Source organism: Ochlerotatus camptorhynchus, unplaced genomic scaffold (assembly GCF_037179485.1).
Source record: "Ochlerotatus camptorhynchus isolate MF236.1 unplaced genomic scaffold, CSIRO-AGI_Acam_v1.1 ptg000177l, whole genome shotgun sequence".
Classification (NCBI taxonomy): domain Eukaryota; kingdom Metazoa; phylum Arthropoda; class Insecta; order Diptera; family Culicidae; genus Ochlerotatus; species Ochlerotatus camptorhynchus.
The window spans coordinates 2,125,299-2,147,054 of NW_027040667.1; the positions used below are offsets into that span (position 1 = coordinate 2,125,299).

Genomic DNA, 21,756 nt, shown 5'->3' on the forward strand with positions numbered 1-21,756 from the left:
AATTATTTAACAGCTGTTTCCATTTGGCATACTTTCCTGATAAATGGAAAAATGCAAAAGTTGTTTCAATTTTGAAGCCGGATAAACATCCAGCTGAAGCCTCTAGCTACCGTTTAATAAGTTTGCTTTCTTCAATATGTAAACTTATTGAAAAGCAAATTTTAAATAGAATGATGCTTCACATCAATACGAACTCAATTTTTGCAGATGAGCAGTTTGGATTTCGCATTCAACTACTCATCAACTCCTAAGAGTTACCAATTTAATTCGTTCAAACAAATCTGAAGGCTGCTCGACTGGAGTTGCTCTTCTAGACATAGAAAAAAACATTCGACAGTGTTTGGCATGAAGGTTTGATTGCTAAATTGAAAAAGTTTAATTTTCCACTATATTATTATGAAATTAGTTCAAACTGACAGAACTCTGCAGGTAAATTATCAAAATTACAAATCTGATCGACTACCTGTTAGAGCAGAAGTTCCTCAGAGTAGCATTCTTGGGCCTATATTGTATAACATTTTTACTTCGGATCTCCCTGATTTGCCTCAGGGTTGCCACAAATCTTTGTTCGCTGATGACACAGGCATTTCCGCTAAATGAAGAAGTCTTCGTGTTATTTGCAGCAGACTGCAGAAATGTTTGCATATTTTCTCTTCTTATTTACAAAAATGGAAAATTTCTCCCAACGCTTCCAAAACTCAACTTCTAATACTTCCACATAAGCCTAGAGCTTCCTTTCTGGAACCTAGTAGTAGTCACATAATCACTATGAACGGAATTCCAATTTCCTGGTCAAACCAAGTGAAATATCTTGGATTAGTATTTGACCAAAAATTAACTTTTAAAGATCACATTGAAGGCATTCAAGTCAAATATAACAAATATATAAAACGTTTGTATCCTCTTATAAACAGGAAATCCAACCGTTGCCTGAGGAATAAACTTCTAATATTTAAACAAGTTTTTAGACCGGCCATGCTTTACGCTGTGCCAATATGGTCTTGTTGCTGCACTATCAGGAAAAAAGCACTTCAAAGGATTCAGAACAAAGTTCTGAAGATGATTTTGAAGTTGCCTCCCTGGTGCAGTACTACTGATACTGATGTACATACAATTTCGAATTTTGAGACTTTAGAACAAATGTCCAACAAAATAATTAATAATTTCAGGCAAAAATCGTTGCAATCATCAATTGAAACGATTAATTCCCTTTATACTTAGATAAGATTTAGTTTTAGTTTTTAGTTTTAAGATTTCAAATATTATACTGACATGCAGGTTTAAGAAAAATCTGTTTAAAATACTGAATTGCCAAGGCAGGAACAATGTAAAAACACATAGATATATATCATAACAATTAAGGCTGGTACGTTACTGTAGTAACGGGAGCACCTAGGTTAAAATTAAATGTAATTTATTTTGAATTTAGAACAAATAGTTTAAAAAAAAAAATCACTGGAATCGTAGCATAAAATTGTTGACGATCTTGGACTTGGAAATTCTGAAACATTGCTATTTATCTAAGATCTCAGACTTGATGTTTGATATCCCGTACTAAGGAAAAGTTCAGAATTAAGAGCTTGTAGAAATATTTTATTTTATGTTGAAAAATATTAAGAGAAACGGAAATTCTTACTAAAACACCAGCTCAGCGCACTATTTTATTTTTTTTAATTATAGTCACTTTAACGCTCTTGGGTCATTCGTGACTTGTCCGGGGGTGAGATTTGAACTCGTGACTTTGGCGTGAGAGGTATGAATGCTAACCACTACGCCGGGGTCGCCCCTGCGTTCTAATTTCAAACAATGCATTATCATTCACTTACGTAGACACTCGCACTCTATAGTGTCTACGTGTATATATAATAATAATAATAATAATACGTAGTATAAAGGTCAACTCCGTACGGAAGAAATCCTTACTGTTAGCTCTTCCAAAGTATTTCGTGGAATCATTAAAGTCCACGATCGTGTGATGTATTGATCTGTTGTCCACAGTATGTCAACCGCCATAAATCTATGGTCGGACTCAACATGAATAAGCAAAATCTCCCTACGTTCATCTTGCGAAGGAGAAGAACAAGATGCTAAATAAGAAGTTTTTGTTCTAAATAGAGCATTCATCATTAGTTTCTTGAGATGCCCATACTTTTTTTAATGGCTTTATAGAAGTAGCGAACGAAGATTGCAGCAATGTCAACCAACTTATTGTTGGTATCAGTTAATGATGCAAACCTATGCAAACTATCCGCAACTAACAGTCCCACTAAATGGTGTTCGAATAACAATAGGCTTAACTGATTTCATTGAAGGTAATTTCTGTAGTTTTCACTAAAACATATTAATTCTTTTGAAATGTGAACAATGCGCTTATTTTAACATATTTCTTCCAATGAGCAGAAATGATTCGAAACATTATTCGCGATTTTCTCAAATGCAACTTTTAGAACATCCGACTGATATGGGTAGAACGGCTATATAACAACTGCCTGGAGCACTTACGAAGAACATAAGTTGAACTTATTACTAGACGAACATCCCAAAAGGTCCTATCTGCTTTGATCGATTTTCTTCATCGACTTTTCCTTTCGTTAATAACTGCTTGCCAGCTGCTAGTGAAAAAATAAGACTGTCAAGCTGAACATTGCATTAGGTCCTAAGTAATATTTAAAGATTCCCTTCGTCGACATTCTCTTTGTATCCCCACGGCAATGTTAACATTCCCATGTATTTATCTAGCATCTAGTGCTCAAGTTATTAACAAAAAAAAAAATCGACGAAACGCCTGCGTTCACACCGTTGAGTTACAAGGGGGCACTTTGTTGTTGGTTGGGCGTGCTGCTAGCAGTCGGCAATTTATCTCATTTTCTTTTGGTTGAGTTTATTTAAAAAAAAAGTGTTATTGTATATTTATTATATTTTTTATCCTCGAGCTCGAGCTTAAACAAACTTTTGGGGCGTAAATGAAATTAACGGAGTTTCCAGTTACCAACATTAAGGTTGACTGACGATTTTAAATTAATTTCCTGAATGGCAATGGAACCTGGGACAATTGATGATGAGTTGCAAGAAATGGATATGAATGATTGATTTTAATGTATTTGAACATTTATATCAACATATTTGGCAATATGTACTAGTAAGTGCCACCAGTGTAAACTCAAACATAAATTACATGAAGGCATCTATCTCTGAACTGGCACGTCCTGTCCTAGAACTCAGCTGCCAAAACATTTCCTGTTTTGTTTGTCCTTCTGAACGCTAGATGAGAACCTTCTTCATCAAACTATGTGTCAAGAATAGCGCGAAATATGTTTATATACCCGTGGTTATCAATAGAGAATCGATAATGAACTAGCCTGTTGGCTAAGAATATCCGTAATAAAGCTTTTAAAAAAAATTAATAGAGAAAGTCGATGAAGTCAATCGATCAAAGCTGTAAGAACACTTTGAATTCATCTAGATTATTATGTAAACTATGGAGGATGCATTAAGTACGCCACGCGAAGTTCAGAAAAAATCAAATTAATCCACCCCTCCCTCACTTTGTCACGTTTTTCCTATGTCTTGTACATTGCTTGTCAGATAATTCAAAACCCTCCATCTACCTCAGAGCGTATCGTTCTTAATGGATTGTCCACTATCCCGGTTATACGGACTTAAGGCTCCACTAATATACTCCCGTCTTACATGATTTCTTAAATGCAATTCACCACGTAAGAATTCAGAATGTTTTTAAACTACAACTTTCAGTATATTTTAAATTAAAAGGTTTTTTTCTTCCTTGAACTGCTAAAAGGTACAATTATTGTAAAAAAAACTATACACAATCATTAAATTAACTTGAAACAGCAAACAAGATATGCCAGCATCCTCTCTCGAAAAACACCCTAAAAATACCAACCACACAGCCACCATCAGCCATGCATGTACCTTACATTATATTTCACCGGCGACGAGACCCAACTTAAATTCTGTTTTTCACTTTCTTCAATTTTCACCTTTTCCTTCCTTCCTTCCTTTCGACTTCGATGACGGTATGGTTTGACCGGTGCTGGTGCTCTATTTTGCAGCAGCAGCAGCCTCTTCTTCAGCGACGACGGCGGCGGCTACTGTTGATGATGATGGTAATGACGATGATGATGCTGCCTATGCCAGCACAATTTTTTCCTTCTATCTCTTCAAGCTGCCGAGATGATCTTTGGCCCGGATGAGGAAAAATCACCATAACGTACTAGATAACACATTTCGCACGGAACTTATATCGCACCGACGCGCCGGAAGTATCCAACAACCAATCGACACTACTTTAACCAAGTTTTGAACGGGTTTTGTGCGCTTATTAGGGAATTTAGTCCGAGAGAAAACGAGAAAACATCACACCGCCGCCTATATAGAGTGCAATCAAAACACGTACGTAGGGGAGTGGTGTGTCGCTTTCAGCACCGCAGTGAGAACAATCGGGCTGTCAGAGCACTGAGAGCATTCAGCATCTACGTCAGACTCAGTGACAGGGAACGGTGTCGTAGTTTCACGAGTTGGACGGCGCACGGTTTGTTAGATTTGAAAATATGGTTGCAAGTTGCAATGTTGGCAATTTTATGGCACATAAGCATAAAAATGTGACGTTTATTTTATAAATATTCGTGTTGAAAATAAATGTGGTTATAATTGGTTTGATTTGACAACAATGTGAACAAAAATAAATATGTTTATTTCAAACATGTTTTTCATTTTTTAAATAAACATAGGGGAAATTGATGTAATGTCGGCCTAAATTCCAGAACAACAAGTGAAAAGGGCATACAAGCTTTTTGTAAACAAACCTTTGTAGGCCCTTTTCTCACCAACCGAGGGTCGCCCACGCAAACTAGCAATATCATCGGGAAGGGGAAAGTGTCCCCTACCCGATGATGTTAAAGGTTTGCGTTGGTGTCATATGGGTGGCGAGGAAAGGGCATAAGAAGGTTTGTTTACAAAAAGCTTGTATGCCCTTTTCACATGTTGTTCTGGAATTGGGTTCTTTAATTTTGAAAAAAATAATATCGGTTTTTATATATCTTCCGAAGGAGCTGCGTTTTCCGAGCACAGCTATATTTTTTTTCGAACCCCCATACTTTCATCTCGATTTTTAAATCAAGATTTAAAGCAAAATAATAACTTACCTGTTTGACACCAAACTGACAAACTGACAGCTCGCTCCCATACAAAGTGACACCGAGGGGCGCTAATAAGGTGATTTTTGCAAATGTAATCGTACTTATTTAAAATAGTTCCAGTGTACAAAAATTTATGATATTTTGGGTTTGGGTTCCATTTTTAATGCAGATTAAGAAAATGCATTAACCTCAATACCCTTAAAGAACCCAATTCAGCAATCGACTAAATTTTCAATAGCGACCAAAAATATCCATTAGTACCGTCCCAATGACGCGTTCATTTAGATAAAATTGATAAATAACAGATTTTTAGCGATGGGCCCAATCTTAAATCCATAGCCCAACATCAGAGCCATTTACCCTAGGTTAAAGCTTAAAACTCATAAAAACCACTCAAACGTCAACTCATGCTCATGCACGTTGTGTTGTTTCCACCCACTGATGCAAAAACAACGGTAATAACAATTAGTAACGTTAAAACATATAGCAATGAATTTTGAACCTGAAAACTCAACGGTGGTTTTTGCGGGGTTGAATTTTACAAGGCAAAAACAGAGGTGAACAAACTCATGGTTGAGATTTGAGTTTTTCCGAACACTGGTAGCAAGACACATTCGTGGCAAGCGTAGCAATTCAGCATACACAAAAAAAATGTAATATCGATCAATGTAATTCAAGCTGATGTATGAAATAATGATGTAATAGCAAAAAGCAGATACAATATTACATCAATGGATGTAATTTTGTTCGCAAAATCGATGTACATCGTACAACATTATATCACACAACCGATGGATTGACCGAGGGGGACGACTCTATCTACGTTGCAGGAAAGATTGTGTTTTGCTGTGGCTAGCTGCGTGCACGCAGATTAGATAGAAAGAAGATTGATGACGATTCTGCAGATTTCCTGCAAAAAGATGCAAGTAGATGCAAGTAGATGCGAGAACTGAAAGAAGAGTTTTCGAAGATTGATTCACTAGTGTGAAAATTTTTGAGCATCTAGTATTGAGATTTAGATGTGTCGCCCCCCTCGGGATTGACCTGGTTGCAGCAGTTTGGATGTAATATTAAACAACTTTTTTTTTCTGTGTACGGCCGTTCAATCTCATTATTTATTTTTTTTTTTTTTAAATACCGTGTTGATGCTTCTCCGTCATTGATCAGAACTAATGCACTTGTACAGAGAATCACGTAGATGGTGCATGGGATTAGCTTTCTATCTTTAATGTACAAGCACACTAATTCAATCTATTTATAGATCAATCACAGCGCCGGCCACGTCCTCACGGTCTTTTGGGGAGTAAAGGATGATTAGTTCGACGTCCATTGTTAGAAGAGACCGAATACACCTGCATCTCAACGGCCTTTAAGGGAAGGATAGTTGTGTAGTGAGGTGGGTTATTTTGACGTAGGACTACGTCTGTGATTTCTATATGGGGGTACACTTTGTGAAAACCGAAAATGGAACATGTAACGAAATTATGAAAGATTTTGAACGTGAATAACTCAGCTGCCCCTGTACCAATTTCAATAATTTTACGCCAATTGAACAGAAATATTTCTACGCATCGATAACAATGCTTTCAACTATTGAAACACCCGAATAGAAATTGTAATGTAGAAAACATCAGCATACATCTTCAATACATTAAATTTTAACGTGTATTGCTGTACCCTTAATGTATTCAGACTTCAGTGTGACGTCCAAGTACATAAAAATACATTAGCCTCAAACGTTACATCAGAATCAAACGTCTTGACGATGTAAAATTTGACATCAGAATACATCCAATGACAACAGAACCTAACGTTACATTAGAATCAAAATTCATCACGATGTAATTTGTTGCACGCATAAAACATCAGAATACATCCAATGACAACAGAACCTAACGTTACATTAGAATCAAAATTCATCACGATGTAATTTGTTGCACGCATAAAACATCAGAATACATCCAATGACAACAGAACCTAACGTTACATTAGAATCAAACTTCATCACGATGTAATTTGTTGCACGCATAAAACATCAGAATACATCCAATGACAACAGAACCAAACGTTACATTAGAATCAAACTTCATCACGATGTAATTTGTTGCATGGATAAAACATCAGAATACATCCAATGACAACAGAACCTAACGTTACATTAGAATCAAAGTTCATCACGATGTAAATTGTTGCACGCATAAAACATTAGAATACATCCTATGACACAACATTTTATGATTTCCAAATTCCCCCATTTTTTGACAGCTGCATACATGGTTTGAAAATGGGTATTTTTTTTACCCATAAATGGGTTTTCAAGAAACACCGTGTTGCGCATGCAAAGTTTGTTTTGTCCGAGTCAGCACTACACGGCAAATGAGAACACCCAAATTTGAGTTTAGTTCACTCATAAATCGCAAAAAGTACAGGAACTCAGTTTTGAGTTAATTTCCCTCTGTTTTTCCAGGTTTTCCAGGTTTTTCCAGGAAAAATTTTCCGAAAATAAGAAAAGTAAAGATTGGATTCTGTGGATTTTCGTCAATCCTAATTTTCTGGAAGATTTTTGAGGTTTTCCACAGGAAAACATGAGGCAAATCTCGAGGCAAATTTACTCATCGTTGCGTTCCTGCACTTTTTTTCGATTTTGAGTACACTGTATTCAAATTTGCGTCGATCACATTGGCCGTGTTTTCGCGGTGTGTGTTGTTTTGGCAAATTAGTCCGGGAAAGTGGTGGTAAATCAGCAAGGCTGTTTTTCAGGTAAGTAAATGTGAATTAATGTACCTATTTAATGTAATTATGTTTTTTTTTTTTTAGAAAAGTGCACCAGTCCGAAGCCGGATCCCGGTAGGAAGTCAGACGCTGGAACCCGGCGGGGAGTACGAAGCCGGATCTCTGCAGGTTAGTGCATGTGTTTTTTTAGAGCAAATTTTCATTACGTCGAATGTAACAAAGGTAAACAAAGTCGAGCTATCAGTGTCAATCGATGCTCCTGCTATTACACTATATACTGTCCGAATATAGGATCACATCCCATTTTTAAATTTATTTACCAGTCGAATTGCTTTTTGACGTAATCACCTTCCGATCAAAATAGTTTTCGATGTTACTTAAGTCACCCGATTTATATGGAGATGCCGTTTGCCTTAAGTAACAGCACTGAGAAACCCGTGAAAAGTGTACTTTCGTCGTTTCGCTTTCTCATTATTAAAGTGAATAAATCGAACTGTTTGTTGCTAAGATGATTTCGGTGGTCCTAACATGATGAATGGGCTGCACGTAAGGAGACGTAATTGATAATTCTCCCGAATATCCTGGTAAATACACTTTGACTTAAGTAACAATAGGGGCCACCAAACGACGTATAATAACTTTTGACTCAAAAACCAGTATTTCTTAGCATGAAAGCTAGCGATTTGCCTTTGGATGATTAAAACCCGGCTAAATATGTTAAACATTGCTACCACTATGAGATTATATGTGTTTAATTGGAAATAGGAATAACTTTTCGGTCATCAAAACAAAACATTATTTTTCTCGGATCGGTGCGAATGTTACTTACGACATAATGAAAATTTGCTCTTGATATAGTGTAATAGCAGGAGCATCGATTGACACTGATAGCTCGACTTTGTTTACCTTTGTTACATTCGACGTAATGAAAATTTGCTCTTGATTTAGTCACAAATCGTAGATTTTCTGATATTCTTCATACTGCAAAAATGATTTTCCTACCACTGAAGGGACGACATCTCTCGGATCTTCAGCATAGCTACTACTCAAATCATATAATTAATTTCTCGAGCGTCCCACACTTCCTACATCTTGCTCCACTTGGTCTAACCACCTAGCACGCTGTGCTTCTCTGCGTCTTGTACCGGCCGGATTTGAGGAAAACACATTTTTTGCGGGATTGTTGTCCGGCATTGTTACAACGTGTCCCGCCCATTGTACCCTTCCACCTTTAGCGACTTTCTGGATATTGGGTTCGCCATAAAGTTACGCCAGTTCGTGGTTCATTCTTCTCCTCCATACACATACACTTCATATACCCTGTCAAAGATGGTCCTAAGCACGCGTCGTTCGAAAACTCCCAGTGCTTCTCGAGCATTGTCTATTGTCATATTTTTCATGCACAATAATTTTGTTTATTATATATTTGCAGTTCGTCAATAAGGCAGCCCAAAACTTTCCGCATTTTTGGATCATCTGTGGAACAGGCAGCAATTTTTGGAGCGATCCGTGAAGGGGAAGGCTTGCCACTTGTAACAGTGGACCAAACAAGCCAGCAACCCCGTCCAAAGTGTCTTGCATTATTGGCAAATTGGCACAGCGGGTCGATTTAAAGGGAGATCTGGAGGCGCAGCTATCACATTGTCATGATTGTCTGGTAGTTTACTCAAAAATGCTATAACAATCGCTAAGCTCGCTGTAATGTCACCAAGTGCCTCGTCACCTACAAATTGGCGCCTATGTCAGTGGTCTAATAACTCTTAGCGTGCTAATGGCATAGTTCCCCTGCCGCATAGAAAGTTGCCACAATGATATTAGGTTAGCTAAGGTCAGTTAACTGACTGGTGGGAAACGGGAGCTTAAGCAATGGCTATTCTGTATGCATTTAAGAGATAATCTACCAGAATGGATGATTTTTTTGTACAATTTTATGTTTTCTGATGGTTTTGGTTGTGCAAAACATGAGAATTAACTTTTCCAATGCTTTCAATTGTACAAAGCATTACAGCTAGAAACATGATCTTGTAAATACTACAAACCTTAACTGGTAGTTTGCTAAAAAAAATGCTGCAACAATCGTCAAGCTCGCTGTAATGTCACCAAGTGCCTCGTCACCTACAAATTGGCGCCTATGTCAGTGGTCTAACAACTCTTAGCGCGCTAATGGCATAGTTCCCCTGCCGCATAAAGAGTTGCCGCAATGATATTAGGTTAGCTAAGGTCAGTTAACTGACTGGTGGGAAACGGGAGCTTCAGCATTGACTATTATGTACGCATTTTTATGATGTTATCTAACAATTATGGTGTGTAGTGTTTACACGATCATGTTTCTAATTCTAATGTGTTGTAAATATAATTGAAAGCATTTGAAAAGTAAGATTCTAGTGTTCTGTATATCTAAAAACATGTTCTCTGATGTTTTCAGATGTACAAAACGTTTAAAGGAAACGTTGTTTGAATGTTTTCAAATGTAGATGTTTATACATTTGAAAACATTCAAACAACGTTTACTTTAAACGTTGTGTACATCTGAAAACATCAGAGAACAACAAACACGAAGTACAATTGAAAACATCAGAACAACGTTAAGTTCTAACGTTGTGTACATCCGAAAACATCCAAAAAACGTTTGGTTCTAGCATCAGGAAACATCTACGTTAGAAAACATCAGAATACATTTACATATAAAAACATACCAACAACGTTTAGTTCTAACGTTTTTTACATCCGAAAACAACCGAAAAACGTTTGATTCTAACATCAGGAAACATCTACATTAGAAAACATCTGAAAACATTTACATATAAAAACATCCGAACAACGTTTAGTTCTAACGTTTTTTACATCTGAAAACATCCAAAAACGTTTGGTTTTAACATCAGGAAACATCTACATATGAAAACATCAGAAAACGTTTACATATAAAAACATCCGAACAACGTTTAGTTCTAACGTTTTGTACATCCGAAAACATCCTTAAAACGTTTGGTTCTAATGTCAATAGATTGAAATTTTTGACGTCAGACCGACATTAGAATGGCAAAATTTTGTTCCAAAAGTTCTGATGTATACACCATGTTACGTTGCTTAAATACAACTAAATCATAATGTTTTCTAATGTTTGACATCAGGCATACATTTGATTTCGATGCTGATGTAGACATCAAAATCAAACGTTGGGCTAATGTAAATTTCTATTCGGGCAGTTGTAAATGTCAAGCATTTTTCCAAAGGGTCGAAATAACTAACAAATCCGCCAATTACGTAAATGCATATGCTGCTTCCCCAACACAGTCATCAGATAATCGTTTATAGACGAAACATGTCGATGTAGCATTGCTGCTTACCCAACAGAGAGTCGTTAATAGATGAAACAAGTCGAAGTGGCATTCGCCTCCGATCTTCGGGCGTATGCGAATAGGGAGAATGCAATTGCGTAACATTTTGCACACTCATCGCCATATTCAGAGCCACACGCCTACAACGACCACATCAACTGCTCTCGGAAGCAAGGGTGCAAGTGATTTTGATCGACTTTATCGAACTTCTGTTTCGTTAATAATGATAGAAGAGCATAGCAGAAATAGTGCGAAAAAGGTTAGTGAAGCCACAGACAAACAGACATAACACATTGAACATTTCTCACTGTAAAACATCTTCGCTAAAACATTACCGCCATCTGTAGAGTACACTGTGGTGGGTAGTACGCTGAACAGATGGCGGTAGTGTGTAAACGTCAAATGCAAGGGAATTGACTATGCGCGCTACAGGTGGCGGTACTACCAACTACGATACTTTTAAACTGACCGTGAAAAGCATGTTCGATGAACAACTTGCAAGAGTTATGTCTGTTTGTCTGTGGTGAAGCCATGGTCATCAAAAGAGGAAATCGATGAAGAGAATTGACTTTCACCCTTCTGCTTCTAAGCCCTTTAATAAAATGGGAGGAGCTTTAGCACTGATATTCTACCGGCTGTTTCTATACAACGCATAATTTAGTGTAGAAAGGCACAGCAGATGAAGTGTATGATAAAATACCCAAAATTAGTGGGGCATGATTTTCTAGCTTTCGAAAAATGATTATTTTTCATGTCCGATTGACAAGCGACAAAACCGTAAAAAAGGAGGAATTTCAACTGATATGCCTTTAATTGTTGCTTTTGTCCATACAGTAACTGACCGAAGCACCTCCCATTTGGTGGTGTCGTTAGCATCTAGTGTTTCGCCGAATCTATGTGTGGAAGTAGAACCATCGCGACCAAGGGCGTAGCCAGGTTTCGAGCTAGGGAGGAGCGAAAAAAATTTACTATGGAAAATTTGGCCGAATGCCATTTCACCGAACGCCATTTCACCGATAGCCTTTGTGTTGCTGAGTTTAGGGGGGGGGGGCAGTTGCCCTTCCCTTCCCCCCTCTGGCTACACCTATGATCGCAACAATCAGCAAAACGGTAGCAACCAAGCTCTCTTCTAAGTGCCCATTTCTTGTAGCAAAGTTGAGGTATCCTTCGCTGCGCCTTTCCAACCACCGGGTAAACCCGTGTCCATCAGTAGCCGAGCCGGGATTCTTCGAAGTGCCCATTCGTCGTTGAGATATCCTTCACTGCGTCCTTCCAACCCGTCGCAGCCACCTCGTCAACCTGTGTCCAGCAGCAGTCGCGCTGACACTCTTCCGAGTGCCCATTCATCGTAGCAAGGTTGAGGTTTCCCTCGCAGCCTTCTAACCTGTCGCAGACACCAGTTTAACCCCTGTCCAGTAGCAGACGGGCCGAGAATCTTGCAAGTGCGCAATCATTGAACTGAAGAAATTGGGATTTGCTAATCCAGCTGCCTACACGTCATCATCATCTTCCAAAGGTTTTAAGCCTGTACTACCATCGGCCCTTTTCAGGACCACAAAGATTTTCCAAAAGAGTTAAATCTCTGAACATGTCTCAACTAAAATTCATATCAAAAGGTTCTTTTCAGGGCAATCATAGTCATACTAAAGATTATAAACAGAGAGAACCCCGCTCAAATTCTTATTCCTACACAAAACACAAGCTCCTGCTGTAGTTAACAAATAACATTTATTATATAAGACCACGTAGTCCTACGTCCCTATTGCGTACAACCCCATAGGGCTGTCCCTTGTAGTTTTTAGATCAGGATTCACTGTGGTAAGTGATGCGATCGGTTAGCAGAATTCGTTTTCATGAAAATCTAGTGGGGATAGAATAAGGCAAAGTAAAAAATTGCAAGGAACGGGACGGGCCTGGGATTGAACTTCCGCAACCTTGAGCTCAGTAAGCAGAAACGGTAACCACTGAGCAATCTTATTCAGAGAGAGGAAGACAGTAATTTCTACTCAGATGAAAGAGAAATTTCTAAAAACGTAGGTCACTCAGCGCTGAGTAACCTACGCTCTTAGAAATAATTCAAGAACAACATGTGAAAAGGGCATACAATCATTTTGTAAACAAACCTTCTTACGCCCTTTTCTCGCCACCCATATGACACCAACGCAAACCATCAACATCACCGGGTAGGCGAAACTTTCCCCTTCCCGATGATGTTGGTGGTTTGCGTGAGCGACCCTCAGTTGGCGACAAAAGGGCCTACAAAGGTTTGTTTACAAAAAGCTTGTATGCCTTTTCCACATGTGGTTCTTGAATTTATCTTTCATCTGAGTAGAAATTACTCTCTCCCTCTCTCTGAGTGGCCGTGCTAGACTCCTGGGGAAGTTACAAGGAGCATAAACTGAATGAACCTGTTGGTGGAAGTCTGGAAAAACTCCCTGATGATGTCAGAAAAGCACTTCTGTGGGAAGCTGGAAGAAACCTCCTGGAGAAATCAAGATGAACATTTCAAAAGATCCTATCTGCATTTAATTGAAACTATGCAGACATTGTTTTGGAAAGGGGACTACCTAACGCAACCGAGGGGGGTGACACATCTAAATCTCAATTCCAGATGCTCAAAAAATCTCACACTAGCGAATCAATCTTCGAAAAATCATCTTCCATTTCTCGCATCTACTTGCATCGTGCTTGCATTTTGCAGGAAATCTTCAAAATCGACATAAATCTTCCATCTATCTACTCAGCGTGCGTGCAGCTAGCCACAGCAAAAAAGAATCTTTTCTACATCGTAGATAGAGTCGTCCCCCTCGAACGCAACGCTTCCTGAACTATAATTTTTCGGCCGTTTAAGGGCTGCTCATAAACAACGTAAACCGTTTTGAGAGGTTTTAGATATTCACTCCCCGCGTAGACAATCGTCCACATTTTTGGAAATTTTATGGACCATAGACAAAGACAATCACTAACCCCCCTCCCCTTAAAGTGTATACGTGGTTTATGAACAGCCCCTTATATGAGACTGTCATCCGGTCGATGTTAGGGGTGACTCTATCTTCGATGCTGGAAAGATTTTGTTTTGCTGTGCGCATGCTGAGTAGATAGAAAGAAGATTGATGACGATTCTGAAGATTTTCTGCAAAAAGATGTTGCACGCTGCAAGTAGATGCGAGAAATGAAAGAAGATTTTTCGTAGATTGATTCGCCAGTGAGATTTTTCGAGCATCTAGAATTGAGATGTAGATGTGACGCCCCCCTCGGGATAGCCATGGGATCAGTTGCCACATATAATAACATCCCTCGTTCTGCCTGGCAATTAACTACGGAGGCTAGATTGGGTCGTGCGATGTAACCTCTGCAGTCGGGAATTTTCGAACAAAATATGCATCATCATTAATTTAATGTTCAAAAAACGGTTTTATTTCGCTAATTCAAACAGACTTCTCTATTTAAAAAAAAATCAGAAAGTATACATTCGAGTTAGGCATACACAGAGAGTGAAAAAATAGAAATTATATAAAATTATCACATTTTTATATTCATTTTATAATTACGCGTGTTTGTGAGTGACTTTGATTTTTCTTCCGTCTGGATTAATTTAGATTTTTTTTCTCATAATTGCGCTAAATTTTACATTCTTGATAATGCGATTAACACAGATAACGCGTGGGAAAGCCACATGAGTGACGATTTGAGTTCGTTGGTGTGGTTCACTCAGCGGTCTATTGCCCAACAATTTCCAGTCGATTCCCTGTCTTTCTCGTTTCCATTTACACAAAGTCTAGGTTCGCTAATAATTTGACTTAACTGGGCGTTTTCATTTTTTTGTTTGTATTTCAGCTCACAATTTAAGATCATGTGGTGTTTTGCTATCGTTGAAAAACGTAATGGAAATAATGATAATTGAGTGAAATTCAGATTTCTAATTGTATAGTTAAAGACGTTACTCCGGAGAAGAAGCTCAACTTCTTTCGAGCTCTGACGATCGATATTGTTATTGGCATGAACCTCGGCATGAATTAAAAAAAAAAACTAATCACGCACTGTTTAAGAATGAAAAATGAACTGAAGATGAATTACGATAATGATAAACCTGTTACTTAACGATTACAGTCGGCTCCTATACTAGCTTCACTACGCATTTTGTTTTCGCATGAGTCATATTCATTTGAATGAATAACATTATATTATTTGTTCATTTCATACTGCCGCGGGATTTCATGAGTTGTCCCTTATTCTCGAATGCAACATATGTGTAGTGTAACATATGTTTGCAAATTTGTTCACATGTTTACTGTTTTCTGGTTTCACTAAATACATTCATATCTGAAAAAGGGTGTTGTTTCCTTATGTAGCTCTTACATGTATGTATAATCTTAATGTTAGAATCCTTGTTTTTTTGTTTCTAGATTTTGTTATGTTTTTTTCTTCTTTTCAGTTTCTCTACTCAACGTAGCCTTAATACTATTGTATGTCTTTGCGTGTGTTGCATTCATACAGAAAAAAATAATGATAATTACAGCTTAAACGTCTAACTGCTTGGATGCTTGCTGTATGATGAACGGTTCGCTCCACATCCGCCGCAAATCACCCTGCAATGGTAAAAAAATCAATATTTTTCGTTAAATATGTATTTTCTTTCGTACTTATTTGAAAGCTCGAGTTATGAACATAGAAAAATCGTTATACAGTATGTTGAATCAATGAACCCCTCGTTAACCCTCTCTTTTTTTGTTTTGTTTTTTTTTTGCATCTCAAAACAACGAAAACATTTCTGGGAAGGGTTAACTAAGAAAAAGTTTAAGAAATAGATTTTTTTGTGCAGGTTTTTTTTTCCTTTGGTTTGTTTTTTTTTTCCGTCGATCTTGTTTTCCGTGCTGAGCACCAATGCTACCGACGTGCCAGGAAGGTAGTTCCCACACCTGGACCCTACCTATCGACCCATCAACTCATGAACCGGGGACCAACGGCTTTACTTCCCATCCGAAGGAAGGCGTGATCAGAGATGTTATGCCTCAGAACATCCCGGCGGCGCCGACTGGGATTGAACCCAGGCCTGCTGGGGTGAGAGGTAATCACGCTTACCACTACACCACCGGCGCCGTTATTTTGTGCAGGTTCACAAATGATTTAAATCTTTAAAAATTCCTGAAAAAATCCTCATAATTACATACCAAAAGGGAAAAGTTCGGGCTTTAGTTTGGCATATTTACAGTATTAGGCGGCCATATTGAATTTAGTAGTCAATTTGGATTTTTTTCGAAGAAATTAGTTTTTCATAAGTTTATTACCAATTTAAAAACTATTATCATAGAGGTAACTCTAAGACTAGAAGGTCCCGAAGAACCGTGCTCAACTTTTTGGCTCAGCTCTGGTACTCTCTTCGGTCCCAAGCTAATCGATGCCACCCCTCGAAATATAGGAAAATCCGCGAACCCCTCATTTCATCTGTCAAACTTTCATAACGAATCAAAACTCACTGCTGCAGCGGCCCAGCTGAACCAAGGTCTTTCCACTGTCCTTGGTTCATCGTATGCCAGTGCTGTGTCAGGTGAGTCCGTCGACGATTCCCCGTTTACCTCGGAGGAACTTGTGACACTCGTGGCAGAGGTCATCATCATCCTGCGCACTTTCATGACCAGATCTGAACAACTTCATGCTGCCCTGTCCCTCGTTACTAAGTATGGACCGTGAAGTTATAAAGATAGCAAATTGGAACGCTTGTTCGCTGAAGGACAAGCATATCGAACTGCTTGACTTCCTTAACGGCAAGGAGATCGGCATTGCCATCATCACCGAAACCCAAATAAAGCCGGAAGCGAACATCTGCCTATCGGACTTTCGGCTCTTGAGACTCGACAGAACCAGTGCAAGAGGAGGCGCAACATCATCTGCCACCTGCTGCCGAACTTCCAACTCAAAATTATCGAAGCCATCGGGGTTGAGATCAGCACATCGCTTAGCCCCATCACCATCATTGCGGCTTACTGCCCCAGACAAGTCAACAACAGGGATGGGACGGCAGTGGACCTTCGACGAAATATCATCAAACCGACTCGGCGGCGTCGGCAAAAATACATCATCACTGGCGACCTGAACGCCAAACATCAAGCTTGGGGCAACAGTCGACGCAATCAAAACGACACCATCCTGAAAAACGACCTGCAGGAAGCGCAGTAAAACATCTTGAGTCAGGACACTCTCACCCGGTGGAGTCGGTCCGATGTTCACGCTACCATCGATATCTTCATCAGCAACATGAACAACAACATCGCTCAACCTATCACTTACTAGGAACTCAGCTCAGACTACTATCCGGCGAAGCTTTCCGGCGCAATTACCATTGCTGGGATCAATATCAACACTGCGTCGACACAACCATCGACTACGATGTCCAACCGGAGAGTTCTGGTATGCCTAACTTAAATACCAATTCAGGCATAACATTTGATAACGGCACAAAAGCATTTGTAAACAAACCTTCTAACGTCCTTTACACGCGAACCCAAGTACGCCCACGCAAACCAGTACCACTTTCGGAAAGGTAATAGTTGCCCCTATCCGATGATGTTGTTGGTTTGCGTGGGCGTACTTTGGTTCGCGTGTAAAGGACCTTAGAAAGTTTGTTTACAAATGCTTTTGTGCCGTTATCAAATGTTATGCCTGAATTGTAATCGATTAACAAAGATCATCCAGGCCAGGATGGTGGATTTCAGAAATAAGGATTTTCCTAACAAGATTCGTTCTCTCCCAGATTGTGCAAAGGCCTTCTGGAAACTAACAAAAATCCTTAAAAATAAGCCAAGGCTCATTCCACTCCTTGTGCCGTTCAATCAACTCAATGATTCAGTTGTCAATCTGATAACCCCTGAAGAGAAGGCTGATGCTAAGGTCAACACTTTGTCAGCTCTCATAATCTCGGACTGAACATGGACTTACGATACTGCGGTTGCTGAAAATGCTGCCAAACTACATCAAATTCCTTGCAATTTTCCTATGGAATCCGAGCTTACGGCTAACGAACTGTTGGCCTATATCAAATTATCTAAAAACATGAAGGCCGCAGGTTTCAACCAAATTCTGAATCTAGAACTCAAACACGTGAGTTCCAGATTCTTCAACCAACTGGCACTGATTTTTAATAAGTGCCTTAGTTTTGGCTACTTCCTCTCGTGCTGGAAGTCAGTTAAAGTTATCCCCATCCGGAAGCCTGAGAAAGAACCGTCCTCCCCTTCAAGTTACCGACCCATCAGTCTTCTCTCGGGGTTATCGAAGCTGTTCGAAAGGGCATTCTGCCACCGGCTCCTAGCATCTGCCGATGAAAACAACTTGTTGCTCGAAGAACACTTTGGCTCAACTGTTCACCAGCTGACTCGGGTGACAAACATTTTCACACGGAACTAGTCTGTATCCAAATCAACTGCCATGGCATTGTTGGACGTCTCTCTGAATGGCATCACATCGGATGCCTTCAACATCCTTCAAACCTCCGATATGCCGGCCCTCCCTGATGGTTGATCGTTGTCTCTGTTCGCAGACGACTCATCCATCGTCTACATGGGTAGGGTCATCGGAGCTCTGACTACCAAACAGCTGGAAAATCCATATAAACGTGGTGAAGACCCAGATCATCATATTTCCTCATTCCAAATCTCCCAGGCTTGTTTCTTCTGAGAATAATAAGATAAACTTAAACGGCACAGTGTAGGATTGGTCCAAAGAGGTAGTTTACCTCGGCCTTACACTCGACAGCAAGCTGCTTTTCAGGGAACACGTTGACAAAACGAAAACATAAAGCAACATCCTGATGAGATCCCTGTATCCACTCATCAACAGGAGATCCACTCTGTCTTTGACAAACAAGCTTGCTGTCTACAAGCATGTAATTCTTTCCGTAATCGAGTACGTTATGCCAATCTGGGAGAGTTGCGCCAAATGGCACTCCAAAGGATCCAGAACAAGATCCTTAGGATGATCGTAAACAGTCCTCCAAGGACGGGAAATTCTGAGGACTTTGGAGGAGCGAATAACGGCCTTCTTGGAAAGGTCATCAGATCATACGTGATCTTGCACGTTAGGTTAAGTTAGGTAGGTTATCTGAAGGAAGGCATCCAGTCTTAGGTTTGGAAGTTGCAGCAATTGTTACCTCTACCACGGTATGTGCTCCTATCCTTTTATTTTACTACTATAAGTTTGTTTCGTTTTCAGTATTTCAACAAGGTGTCTTTAGTAAAGTTATTCAGATGGATAAGACAAGCGTCAATGTTATAATAAGAGTCCCGCCAAGAGTGAAGCCAGAAGTACCAATCGAAATGTCAAGCGGGGTACCAAACAAGCAAAGTAAATAAACATTATTGTTCCCACAGCCAACGAACTACAAGTATTGCATTCATTACTGACAATAGTTTAGTAATTTTAGATGAAAAACATTTATTCGCTTTATTTAGTGCATTGTGGTAGTTATAAGTTATACCAAGCACTTGTTTGAACATTTTTCAGGTTATATAATTGTTTTTGTCTCCCAGAAGCTCCGTTATCGACATTAAATTTTTCACTTTTGAATAATAGTCATCCGATGCTAACGCAAAACATCTGGTTGCTGTTTACGCTGACGAAAAATAAATCACAAACAGTGCTGCTTGTTCGCAACATTTTCTCTTGGCGGGACTCTTATTATAACATCGACTCTGGATAAGACCTATTGTATACTGGACAGCTCAGCTATATTCTCATATAATATATCGGCAGTTATGCACCATTTGAATTCTGAAAGCTTGCTTTAACTTGACTGATCTGTTAAATAGAATGTTGCTGTATTTGGAAAAGTTGTTCAGATAAATACAACTAATTAAAAAAAATATTGCTGCGTTCCAACTGGAATTATGCGTCTGTCTTCAACTTCAATTTTATTTGCCGTTACTTGGGAAATAGTGACTACACAAGGCACATTTTTTAGTCTATAACCCACACGGATAGAAATCTCCTTATACCTTTTGGCAAATTTGCTATTGCTGATTGTTCATAATAAGCAGACGCCTTGCAAAAAGTCAATGAAGATCATGTGTCAAATGAAATGTATAAGCGGTCACACATACCTTTAATGCATTCTTATAGGACATATGTGGTTTGTCTTATGGAATGTATAAGGCTGATGTTTTGGCAAAAATGTATATGTGAAACACATGAATAAAATAATTGATTTTCGTTTCGTGCATATTGTTGTGTTCTTGCGAACCGTTCGAAACTCCTTTTTTTTAAATGAATAGTATATTTAAATTAATGAATGGAAAAGCAAAAATAATCTCGTAGTTCTACGTCAACAATACGGTCGTGCTTTGCACACAACCCTTATATTTTTTTTATCGGCGAATGGACATAGGATCTATTCAAAACTGAGTTGAGAAATATCGACATGATCGCTTAAATTAAAAAAAAAAACTTACCTTAAGATACGCCATCGTCAGCAGAGGTAGCAATGTGAACGGAACTAGATACAGCAGAGCGGGCTGTGCTGCCTTGAATACTTCCGAGCTAACGGTGGCGGTTAATAAACCGAGAAAATAACTGCAAAGAAGCATTCAATTATCATTACGACATCCTTTCGAAGCAGATAAAAAAAATCTCTGATTCTCGATATACTTACCCTAGTAAGGAACAATGGAAATAAGTAAGCTTTGAGCCGACTCCCCTCGGGGGCGGTACACCAGCTTCCGCTGTCTGCGTACATTGTGACTTCTTGTACGCATCGTAGCGGAGTACGAAGCACAACAGCAGGCCTGGCATGACGATATCGCCCAGTCCGAGCATCGAAAAGTGACCACTGTTGTGTATACTGGGAAATACCAGCTTTCCCGGTAGATTCAGCTTGGGTGGCTCTTTGACAATTCCGCCGAGGTTCAGCTTGCGAGCGACTAATCCAACGGGATTGTCTGCCGGTCGAGTAGCGACCTTAACCATAACATTGGTGCTGAAGATGTACGACGAGAAAAACACCCAAAAGACGTCGTAGATGAGCAGCCCGGTGAGCAACAGGGTGGACACCTTCAGACTTGGTAAGCGTACGAATGCTATAAATGCAACACACAGTCCCATCCCCATGGCATCCATCAAAAGCCAGTGGCCGGTTAGAACCCAAACGCAAACGATTGACACGGCCAACGAAAAACTGAACAGTTCGGCCGCCGTGAAACGACCACACACGCCAAACGATATCCGGGTACCGTCCGAACATGGCCGAATGATATACTGACACATGGGAAGGAGAAGGAACGCCAGCGCTACGGTGGCAATGACTGAAAGTAGAAACAAAGTATCACCAATGAGAGTCCTCTATCCGGAAATGCTATGAGTAGTTAAGATAATTACTTGCTGTACACACGGCGAAAAGCATTTGCATGGAGTCGAAAAAGAAGAACATGACCAGCAGTGATATGGAGGCTCCCAGTGGAAGACAGAGCGCGTGCATCGTGTCCAGGGTTGCAAATTTATCTGGAAAAATAGAACCTACAGTTTATAAAAATCCATAGCTT

General features: G+C 39.4%; 2 protein-coding genes across 4 annotated transcripts in view; both read right to left on the reverse strand.

Annotated features, from left to right (window-relative positions):
• Lnk (SH2B adapter-like protein Lnk) overlaps positions 1-4,434 on the reverse strand; it is a 68,535-nt gene extending 64,101 nt beyond the window's left edge. For both annotated transcript variants that reach the window (XM_065222754.1, XM_065222755.1), the window contains exon 1: positions 4,002-4,434. The gene's annotated coding sequence lies outside the window, so the exon portion shown is untranslated. The remainder of the gene's footprint in view (positions 1-4,001) is intronic.
• A 10,190-nt stretch (positions 4,435-14,624) lies between these two features.
• Positions 14,625-21,756, reverse strand: part of SppL (signal peptide peptidase-like protein) — a 107,583-nt gene continuing 100,451 nt past the window's right edge. For both annotated transcript variants that reach the window (XM_065222764.1, XM_065222763.1), the window contains exons 4-7: positions 21,593-21,715; positions 20,871-21,519; positions 20,671-20,791; positions 14,625-15,819 (exon numbers count right to left, since the gene is read on the reverse strand). In XM_065222764.1, coding sequence (XP_065078836.1) covers positions 15,751-15,819; positions 20,671-20,791; positions 20,871-21,519; positions 21,593-21,715 — 962 coding nt within the window. In that variant the 3' untranslated portion in view covers positions 14,625-15,750. The remainder of the gene's footprint in view (positions 15,820-20,670; positions 20,792-20,870; positions 21,520-21,592; positions 21,716-21,756) is intronic.